Source organism: Natrix helvetica, assembly GCF_964273705.1.
Source record: "Natrix helvetica genome assembly, chromosome: W".
NCBI classification, from domain to species: domain Eukaryota; kingdom Metazoa; phylum Chordata; class Lepidosauria; order Squamata; family Natricidae; genus Natrix; species Natrix helvetica.
Genome location: NC_138555.1, coordinates 86,563,559 through 86,574,758, shown reverse-complemented (window position 1 = coordinate 86,574,758; position 11,200 = coordinate 86,563,559). Strand labels below are relative to the sequence as shown.

Genomic DNA, 11,200 nt, shown 5'->3' with positions numbered 1-11,200 from the left:
CTCAGAAAGGTCCAGGCACCCCCCCCCCTCCCTCTTGCCATGCAGGCAAGGAGGACTCCCCACAGATATACACGGGGAGAGCAAGAGAAGAGGCTGCGCTGAGACCCCCCCACTTTGGAGGCTTGCATTTCTTCCCCCTGCTACCCACCCTGCTGCCAGGGAGCCCATCTTGTCTGGGGCGGGGAGCAGCCCATGCTGGGCTCAGCAGCAGGAGTGAGAGGGGGGGGGGTTAGCCAGTGGTGGGATTTTGCCACTTTGCAACACTTTGGGAGAACCGGCTGTTAAGTTTCTGAGCTCTTTGGTGAACTGGTTGTTGGAATAGATCATTAGGGCAGAAAACCGGTTGTTAAATTATTGGAATCCCACCACTGTAGCCCTTGTTTGCCAAACAGGAATCTCATTCCTAGTCCAACTCCCCTCCCCCCCCCCCCCCCCCCGGTGCTCAGCACCAGTTGCTGGCCCAAGAAGAGGCGGCTTCGCCCCCCCCTCCTGCCCCCAAGAAACCCAGACGAGGTTGCTGGGTTAACTACTTTTATTGCCCACAAAGGCGGGCAAAGCACTGCTCCCGGAGCTGGTGCAAGGTCGGAGGGGGCAGGGGGAGGTCACGACACAGCACTGAGCCGAACAATTGCCAGCAAGATGCACCCCCTCCACCCAAAGGGCTCCACGCCTGGGGGGGGGGGTTGAGCCTGTCAGTGCCCACCAAAATCCAGGGGCAAAATGACCCTCCCCCCTCATCGCACATATAGCACATTCACGGGACTTGCACCGTCTTTTAGGGATGTGCTTGGGGTCCCCGTCTCTGCCTGCAGAGACAGCGTGTGAGTCACGGGCAAGGGGGCAGCACAGGCAGCAGTCTCTTGCCCACGCGGGTCCCATACAACTCAGAGGGTGGGTGTGGGGTGCTGCTAGCAGAAGCCTTCCATGTGCACTTCGGCATCCGAGTGTAGCGGAAGTCCTTGAGTCCCACGAAGGCTCCTTCTCCTCCCACAGCCTCAGGAGCTGCTCCAAGGCGCCCCAGCCAGGACCTTTGGGATGAGCAGGCCATCATCGCTGCTTTGGTCCAGCTGGGGCTTCCGAGGCGTCTTCAGAGCTGGGTTATCTGGGGCCGAGCGATCTGTGCCTGCAGAAGGAGGGCCAAAGTCAAAGGGGGCAAAGAGGATCAGGAGGGCAAGCCAGCTCTCCCAGGCCCAGGGACATAGGGGGCCCCAGAGAAGCCCTGTAGGAGCCCTGCCTAATGGGCCTGGGGTCTGCAGCACCATGTGGGATAGGGGCAATCGGCCCTCTCCCTCCCCCCATTCTATGAATCGTCCTTGCTGGTATCCACTGCTGCCCCTTACGCCCCCCCCCCCCAGGTGCCTTGTTCTCGGTTCCCTGAGAAGGCGGCTCCTCCTCCTCCTAACCCTCCCTCCCATCCACCCAGAGGCCCCTCCCCCTTCTGGACCTGGAGAGAGGTGTCCACTTGGTCGAGCCGAGGCTGGAAGCTGCCCTGCGTCGGCGTGGGGCAGGAGTCCTCCCTGCTGGTGCCGGCAGAGGGGGCTGCAGGGAGAGAGTGGAGGGGCCCCAGTGAGGCGAAGGTCCTTCCATCCAAGAGCCCTCCAGCTGTGGGACCCATCCTTGCCCTTCTCAGGTGGGCAGGAGCCCCTGGGCAGCCTCGGGAGGATGCCGGGGTCCCCCTTCCAGAGGGGCTCCTGGGAGGACCTACCTGGCTGCTGTTCCTGGGTGGGGGGCCTCCATGGGGAGAGGCCCTGAGGCCTGGCCACCCATTCCGAATCATTCCCGTGCCATTTCTCCTCACTGGGGTTCGAATACAGCCCCCTGGGGAGAGAAGGCGAGCGGTGAGGGAGACCCAAGCTCTGACTCCGGACTGAGCCTGCTCCCCCAGCAGATGCCCCGCCAGGAAAGAGGGGTTCCCCCCTCCCCACAGCCGCACAAGAGGAGGGAATCCATGTCCTGCCTCTGCGGCTACACCATTTGAATTCGGAACCCCAAACACAGCACAGCCTGCCACCTGGTGAGGGGACTTCCCCTGACCACCTTGGATGCTTGGCAGTGCCAGGGCTGGGAGCTGCGGCTGGGCCCTGCCAGGCAACTGGGAGCTCTAGTCCCACCTTAGGTGTAAAAACTGGCGGGGGGCTTTCGGCCGGTCCCTCTCTCCAAGACCAACCCACCTTGGAGAAAAGAGGCAAGTGCTGGCAGGCCAGTCATGGGCAGGCTACCCCCCTTTGCCTGAGCAGCTGTTGGTTCACTTTTTCAGAGGAAGCCTGGATAAGCACATTGCCCCAGGACACATGGGAGCGGGAGGAGGTAGTAGACGCCATGATCCCCCCTATCCAAACAGCCGCCCAAGAGACCACCAGGCGGCAACGCAGCGACCGGCAAGGCTGACCCGCAAGCAAGCTGACCATAAAACTCAAAACCGAACTGCTAGCAGACCCCCTGGTTCCATGGCAACCAACACATCTTGACCAAAAGGGATGACCTAGCGTGGAAGGGGACAAAATTCTACGTCCCGGAGTCCCTACACACCCTTCAGAGGAGTTCCTAAAGGCTTTACACCTAGCACAAAGGCAATTCTGGCATCAAGAAAGATGTGGACAGTTATGTCCAAAGTTGCACCATCTGCGCCATGATGAAAAAGCGGCCAGGAAAAACCCCTGGACTGCTGCAACCGGTGGCAGAGACAAGGAGGCCGTGGGAGAAAATTGCAGTGGACTTTATAGTGGTTTTAATCAGAGATCTTCAAATATCTGAATAAAACCGGAGTCCGGGGAGTGGCTCCTGCTTTTATGCAGCATTTCCCTTTGTAAAGAACTTGGAGCTACTCTGTACTCAAAACCAGGGCTGAATAGACGCCCTCTCAGGTCCCTGTTTCACAAAGGGAACCTTTGGGCTAGTTTCACACCCGCGGCTTGACCTTCTAATTGTTTGCTCTTTCTGTTTGGACTGCAGTTTTAAGCAGTTGGCAAATCGCCCCATGGAAACCGTTGCCTCGACGAACCTGCCCAGAACAAACATGCCACCCACACACCAGGCCCCCTTTGTCACCAGGCGGGCAGGGAGAAGGGCTTCCCGAGCTCTGACCAGGAAATGCCCCTCCAGGCCTAGCCAGGGGCACGAGCCAGCTTCGGTGGCAGCCCAGAGGGCAGGGCGGCCGTCACACGGGGAGCCTCACTAACGTACCTGTGGCCTTTCCTTGGACGGCTGCGCTGCCAGCAGAGGAGGGCAGCCAGGAGGAGGAGCAGCAGCAGCAGGACCGCCAGGCCCAGGGCCACCCCCACGGCCACCCCCACCTTGCTGATGCTCTGGTCACAGTGGCGGCCGGTGTACCAGTAGGCGTCCGACTGCTGGCAGCTGGAAGAGAAGGGCAGAGTCCCAGGATCCGGTGGGAAGGTGGGGGGCAGCCTTTCCCTAACTGGGAGGTTTTAGTTCTATCTTCATCGCCTTTCAGACTCTAAATGAAAATGGGGCCCTGGGAAGGGGGGTCACGCCTGGCCATGATACCAAGAGGAGGGCCCTGCCTTGCTCCCAAAGCACCGTGCCAGGAAGAGGCTGGGGCCAGCTCTGCAAGGAATGGCCTCCACGGCTGCTTTGGCCCCAGATGCTCAGAGCGGTCACTCCAGATCCTTCAAGGTCTTGTGGGCGGCTCTGTTTCCCCCTCCCACAACCAGCCCACCTACCAGGCCCTTCACATCAAGGCCAGGTGGGGTCCGAGAGCAGGGTCTGGAGTCCACTCTGCTGGCCCTGGGGCCCCTCCTCCGCTGTCTCCTTGGGATGAAGGGGAGGGACTCTGAATATCATGCTGGGGTTTCCAAAGGTTGGGCTAGTGATTGAGTGGAGGGGCACAGGCCCACCTGCCTCTGGCCTGCCCCCACCCCCCAGACTCTACTCACTAGCAGTTCGGCCCGTCTGCCTGGATGTAGCAGCTTCCGTTGTCACAGCGGAAGGGATCCGGGTGGAAAAAGCTGCAGTTGGAGACACACTCCAGCCGGTTGCTAATGTTTCGGGCCAAGTAAAACGGCTGCAGCTCCCGCTTGACCACAGAATCATTCCTGCAGATTTTGGATAAGTCTGGCAGGCAAGAGAAGAGGAGCTGAGTCAGCCAAGGACCGGTGCACCCCCATCGCAGCCTTCCGGGACCCCCAGAGGTCCAACCAGACTCTGCCACTGCTTTTGGCTGGAAATGCCACGTGACCCCTCCCCCACCCCTGGCACGGGCTCCATGTCCGTCTCGGCCCTTGCCAGCTTCCTTCATTCGCCTGCGGGTAAAATGAGACCTCCAGCAGGAGGGCCTGCCTTCTCTCCCTGCAGTTGCTTCTCCCTCCGTGCCTAAGGAGCTTACCTCTGCAGCAGGCATCACCCTTGCTATGCTCGCTCTCTCTCTCTCTCTCTCTCTCTCTCTCTCTCTCTCTCTCTCTCTCTCTCTCTCTCTCTCTCTCTCTCTCTCTCTCTCTCTCATTCACACACACACACACACACACACACACACACACACACACACACACACTGCAGGCACCCATTCTCACCTTGAGGACTGAGAGGCACTTTCGTCACCTTGGAGTCACTCCGGTTGAAACATATCATCTCTGAAAGAGATCCGGTTATCACATGATTAAAAGCTCCAGTTGCCGTTGGAAAACAGGCTCTTCCAAGGGCCCCAATCCAGGCAAAGGGCCCGGAGGAGAGCTGGACAGAGGAAGCCCCTCTATCTATCTATCTATCTATCTATCTATCTATCTATCTATCTATCTATCTATCTATCTATCTATCTATCTTATCTATCATCTATCTTATCTATCTATCCATCTCTATCCATTTCTCTATCCATCTATTTATATCTATCCATCATCTCTCTCTCTATCATTATCTATCCATCTATTTATCTATCTATCTCTGTCTGTCCATCTATCTATTTCTCTAGCCATCTATTTATCTCTGTCTGTCTGACTGTCTGTCTGTCTGTCTGTCTGTCTCAACCAGCCCCCAGGAACTCCTTCCCCTCCCTTCCCCCCCCCCAGTGGGGATCCTCTCCCCTGCCTTGCCCCTTTGTCGTCCCCCCCCAGGCACTGGGGCCAGCTTGGGGGTGGGGGAGGAGGGCCACCTCACCCACAATCTCTCCCCTGCCCCTCTGCTGCCCCTTTTTGCCCGGGTTTTTCAGCCTTCATCTTTTTCTCCTATCTCAGGGTTGGGAGAGGTCAGACTCCTTGATCATGCACCCATCCTGGCTGGCATGCCGTCGTTTCCCCCCTCCCAGGAGCCAGGCCAGGGCCTCTTGGCCAGGAACTGGCTGCCTGCTGGCCAGCTGGCCCAGAGGAAGCCCCTCCGCACCCAGGGCTGCTGCAGTGGGACTGAGCCAACCGAGACCCCCCCCTCACCTTCGTCCTTGGGGGAACAATCTCGGCTGTGCAGCTCAGTCCGGACTTTGGCCATGGCTTCATCATAGGAGGCAGTGAATTTGGAGAAAGGCACCTGCAGGACCACCTGGTGGTCCACGTTGATGCTGCCGTTGCTGGTGGGAAAAGAAGGGGAGGAAGAGGCTGCTTCACTGGGTGCCCAGCCCTGCCCAGGGGCACCAGGACTGTGGGCATTGGGCCATCCACAGAGCCCTGGGGGGGGAGAGGGTGCCTGCTGGTTTGGGGGGGGGGGCTTTTGTGTAAGGACAGGTGGAGGTGGGCAACCTGGTCCCAACATGGTTCCCACATAGCTCACCTCAGACGAATCACAATTACTTTCTGGAATCCAGGAACGTTGGCATAGAAAAAATCCATCTGGAAAGAGAGAGGGGAAGGGGGGGGGTGTTAAAGAAATTGATGAGACGTCATCATAATGAAAGTGTCTCTGAGGATGCGCAGTGAGATGGTTGCCCACCCCAACTGTGCCGTTTCACCCCAGATCTGTGTGGGATGGGGGTGGGGAGGCTCTAAGCAGGCCTCAGTCCTTCCAGTGTTCCTCCTAACAGGCTACAGGCAAGCGTCCAGGCCTCCACCCCAGAGACGGAGCCCCTGGAGCCTGGTCAGCAGCCGGTCCAAATGAGAACAAGGCCTTCCAGAACACGCCTGCCACCCTCCAGCCTTCCTTGAGCTACGAAGGCAGACCTGGGGGTCTGGTCAATAGCCAGAAAAGGTCAAAGGGCAGGGGGCAGCCGGCTGCCTCTCCCAGCCCACCCTCAATAGCCAGAAAAGGTCAAAGGGCAGGGGGCAGCCGGCTGCCTCTCCCAGCCCACCCTCAATAGCCAGAAAAGGTCAAAGGGCAGAGGGGAGGCAGGACACTCGGCCAGCTCTTCTTTGAACCAGGCAGCATCTAAGCAGCAGACCTCTGTGCCCACCATCAACCCTCACCCCCCTCCCACCCCCGGCTGCCCCTGGCTCTCAGCCCCAGCTCCTGGGGTGGGGCCAGGGGAGCTCTGGTGGATGGGCAGAGGGTCTCCTCCTCACGTCACCCCAGCCACCCTCTTCACCTGACGCTCAAACCGGGCGGCAAAAGTCTGGAAAGCAGGAGAGCCAGGAATAGCCATCTCTTCTTTAAAGGTCTCATGGATCACTTTGACGAAGACGTTGATTGTAGCCATGATCGTCACTGCCAGAAAGCAGAGGGGAGTGAAAACCTCCAGGTGCCCCCAAGCTCCCTGGCCTCTCCCGCCAGGCCTCTCCACTCTTCTGGCCCCTTGCCTCTCCCTCCAACAGTCGGTCATCAAGTGGGCTTATTCACATCCAATAATAATTTAATAACAATATTATTATATCATCATAATATTATTCATAGGCCCCTCCGACTCCCCCAAAGCCTGATTCAGAGTCAAAGATTTGCTAACTCCTGGAAGCAGAAATCCATCAAACGCCCTGGTGCCTTGGGTGCCTGTGCTCCCATCTGGAAAATAAGCCCATAAAAACAATGTAACACCCTTGTACCTTCCGTGCCCACACGCCCTTGGACAACAGCGCATTCACGGCCAAGGCTGGGAGGGGTCCCTTCCCTGAGAAGGCAGGGCCAGCCGCCTTCTCCTCCTCAGCTCCCTCAGGGTGGGAACTCCTGCTTTCAATGGCTCTTGAAAACCTGCAAAATTGGGTCGCAGCCCTGAACCCCCGTAGCCCCAGGACCCTCCCTTCTGGACCAGGTGGGCTTCTCAAGCAGGCCCTCGTACGGTGCACTGAAGCTTTCCAGGCGAGCGGGCTGAGGGCTTCTCCATCCAGAGAGCACCACAGGTGTCGTGCCAGCCAAAGCTGGCAAGGGACCTTCCCCAGTGGAAGTCTGGGAAGACCCCTCCCGGGCAGTGCCATCTCCTGGAGAGAAACTATGGACCTGCCTGACCGAGAGCGGCGATGGGCCAACCACACCTATCTTGGTTGGATTCACCTCCAGCTCCCACCCAGATACTTAAGGCTGAGCTCGGGAGCTTCCCTCTCACCACAGAACAGACCAGCAGGGTCCTTGGTGCTCCCTGGGCTGCGTGGTCTTTTGGCAGACATTTCACAGCTCAACTAAGTAACGTCACGAATGTAACCATCATTGATGAATGTCACCTGGCATTGATGATGTTCCCTAGTTGGGTCATGAAACGTCTGCAAAAAATCCCAGAGAGCACCAAGTAGACACAAAGACACACACACACACACACACACACACACACACAGTTCAATCCTAAAGATTCTCTTCTACAACAGAGGACTGTTGTGGGTTTCTGACTCTGTGTGTGTGTGTGTGTGTGTATGTGTGTGTGTGTGTGTATGTTTGGTGAGCAGGTGCTCCACATTTGTGATGGAAAAAGAAATAAATGATCCATAAGAGTATTTTTAAAAAAACAGTGATTAAGCATTTAAATTATTATCTGCCTTTAGTAATGATCATGATTCTACTCTAGGTTTCCCAATATGTTGCATACATCTTTTTTATTTCTGAGTACAAATATACAGCATTATTTTTTTAATAAGATGGGCAGGGAGAGTTAATTAAAAAAGTTGTGTAAAAGGAGAAAGTTCAAACAAAGGGAAAAAGGAAGGAGCAGCCGAGGCCTCTGAGGTAAAAGACACCATTTTAGTCACTTCCTTGTGTGTGTGTTTTTTTCTCTTTTGTTTGCCTTTGTGGGTTTTGTTTACTTTTTCCGTCCTCGTTTCTTCTTAATTCAACCTTTTAAATGTATCATTAAAACAGAGTATTTAATCCACTTCTTCTACTACTCTCATAAAGACATAATTTATGAGAAAAAAGGACTGTTGATGGCACAAGAGCATAAATCTACAGTACCAGACTTTCTAACACCAAAAAGTAATATTTGGTGCCCCTCCTCCGTCTTAATAAATCTACACTTCTTTATAGAATAATGTTTCAAGTTTTTGATATTTCCTCCGGATCATATTCGCATCTTTACACCTTGGTCTTTTGGACAACACTTAAACAGTCTTGGAGGTAGCTGTGGCACAGGAGCAGGGAGGCCAAAATCACTTTATCCTCCCAATGTAAAGACCCATCTTTAAAAAAAAAAAAATTCTCTGGGGAATCCAGTAATCTGTGTTTTCTGCTGCTTTCTTCTTCACTGAAATCTTGTGGGTTTTTTTTTTTATTGTATGCCACTCAGAATCATACTTTTTATAGAAACTCTTGAAATAAATAAATCCTTATCTGAATTTGTTTGACAAAAACTGTGGGTTAATTTTCTGAAGACTATTAGTATTAGATTAGCTACAGATTAACCTATTTTTTTTCCAACTCTCCCTTACTCGGTCCTTGCCAATAACTCTCATTGAGGGTCTTTCCCGGATCTGGCCAGAAAGACCACCTTTCCATATTGCCCAGACCCTTGGCCAATATGAGTCAGCCGTGCCTTTGACAACGAAAGGACACCCTCGCTTGCAAAGACAGCAGGATCTCCCCCCCAGCCTTCAGAATCACAGACCTCCCTTGGAGGAGGCTGGAAAAAACAGTCTAGGCCACGGGTGTCAAACTCATTCACGCGATGTCACATGACGTATTGCGATGATTCTTGCAGGGGTGGGGTGGGCGTGGCCTGCGCGTGGATGCATCCAGCTTGACACTCCTGCTGTAGGCCGCCAGCAGGAGAGTCATGATAGCCTCAGGCATTTTGACACATTTGATGGATACGTAAATAAAGCCGAATCACTCAAAATACACCTTCTGCTACTCAATAAGATAGTAATTGAACACACAGGATTTAAAAATCATCAGTATCACCAAAATAAATTCCGATAGGTCTGTTTTTATCTTAATTGTAAGTTCCTATAGATGTTAACCACCCAAAGTTTGGGGTTTCTGGCAGGATGCAAATATATAAAGAGGCAAATAAATAATTATCTGACTTATTTCTTGGGCTTCCTGGCAGCAACAAAGAGACAGCTGCCTTCTGCCAAAGCCGCTGTGGGTGGCATGAGGAAAGGGAAAGGCTAGAGCCCTTCAGAGGCAGAGGGCTCCCAGCTGGGCCTGCAGAGACGGCCACCAATCCCACAGGAAACTCGTAACACCCATCATCCTCTTTGTGGAAACCATGGGGAGGAGCACCAAAGAGAACTCACCCACAACGACTTCGTTCCTTGCTTCCTTGCAGAATGGCTCAACGTAAGGCGATGGACAGTCACAGCGATCCCCAAGAGGAACCCCTCCGTTCAAACATTTGGGGGGAAGAATTTCAGTTGTAGAGGCTTCACAAAAAGAAGACAAAATTAGTCAAAGCAAAGAAGAGAAATGTCTAGAAATAATTTAAAACATTATGTATTAAGAGTTTCTGAAACAAAAGATATAAAAACCGAGTTCTTGGCGCTCTTCCAGAGGGCGTGTTTTCTTGCAGACATCTCATTACAAAAATAGGTAACACCATCAGTGCTAGGAGGGAGTGGGAACACAAAGACTCCCACATCTAAGAACAAAGGGATGATCAGAAAGTTCTGAATTACATCATCTTGCAAACTAAGCAAATGTTGACATACACAGCTTGACAAAGGAAACTATCAGATTCTCTTCCCAAGCCAGAGAGATCACCTGACTTCAGCAAGGAGCAACTGGTGCTCCCTCATACTGGGATCCATGCAGTGTGTGTGTGTGGGGGGGTGTGTTTCCTAACCTGTTTACTACCGGTTCGCTGAGAGGGCATTTTGCTCGTGTGCTCCTCACTTCGCTCGCACGGATACCCACTGCCCGTTGCTACGCATGCACAGTTGACTGAAAACTGTTCTGCGCATGAGCAGAAACATGCTGGCGATGGCAGAAGAAAAAGGGGGAACTGGTTCAGGGCATGGCAGGCCTGGGGTGCTGCCATTTCCAGCGACCCAGACCGCCATACCATTACCGGTTCGGCCAAACCGATCCGAACTGGTAGGATCCCACCACAGGACCCGTGTGGGATTTCAAACACATAAATATAAAAAAGTAAATTAGGTGACCTCTCTGAAAAAGAAGAAAGAGGGCACAAAAGGGCAGAACTGGCCCAGCTCCCCAAACTGGGGAAAATATTTTTAACTGATAATTATTTATGTGGAAGGAGCTGAACGGAGAAAAAGAGAACTAGACACCACCAAAACTTGAGTAGATGAAGTATATGAACAAAGTAATATAAAAAAAAATCACGTGAAGCATTAGCACCACTATATAAATACTTAGGAAGGGCACATCTGCAATATTGAATCCAGTTTTGGTGGCGACATTAAAAAAAAGATGTTAAGACTTTGGGAAAAAGTTCAGAGAAGAGCAATTAAATTGATTAAAGGCTGGTAGACAAAAACATATAAAAAATAGTTGGAGGAATTGGATTTGGCTAGATCAAAGAAAAGACATTTTAACAATATTATAGTATCTGACCTGTACTCAGAGTCGTAGATTGCAAGGTTCCCTGCTGGAATGTGGTTGTGGTAAGTGAAGGGGAATTGGATGAAACGTGGGTAGGCGTGGGGTGTTCAGTAGTCGGAGAAGGAGGACTCGTTGACCCTGGTGTCGCAGAGGAGACCACTTGAGGGCTAGGCCGTACTAAGGAAGATATGGACACTGTACTTGTCTTCCCGACTTCTGCAGCAGAACTGCTAGAGATACCGGATGTCGTAGGCAGTGAAGACTCCTGGTTCTGCCTTGGGCTCTGCGGGGATGACACAGATAGTGTTGTAGGAGAAGACAGCACTGTGCTTTGTGTCTCTTCCGAGGTAGGAGCTTTTGAAGTAGTGGTTACTTGTGACAGTGTAGATATTCCCTCTGCGGTTCGGGG

The 11,200-nt window shown here is 53.3% G+C and overlaps 1 protein-coding gene across 1 annotated transcript; it reads right to left on the bottom strand.

The window, feature by feature from the left end:
- Positions 1 to 686: 686 nt before the first annotated feature.
- Positions 687 to 10,973, bottom strand: LOC309400840 (mucin-3A-like). Its single transcript, XM_081969539.1, has 11 exons — positions 10,804 to 10,973; positions 9,525 to 9,650; positions 6,458 to 6,576; positions 5,710 to 5,768; positions 5,376 to 5,509; positions 4,527 to 4,586; positions 3,894 to 4,071; positions 3,184 to 3,354; positions 1,706 to 1,818; positions 1,445 to 1,539; positions 687 to 1,123 (listed from the first exon to the last, which is right to left on the bottom strand). Exons 3-11 carry the CDS (start codon positions 6,566 to 6,568, stop codon positions 1,088 to 1,090), a joined length of 957 nt encoding a protein of 318 aa, XP_081825665.1. The 5' UTR covers positions 6,569 to 6,576; positions 9,525 to 9,650; positions 10,804 to 10,973; the 3' UTR covers positions 687 to 1,087.
- Positions 10,974 to 11,200: the final 227 nt, after the last annotated feature.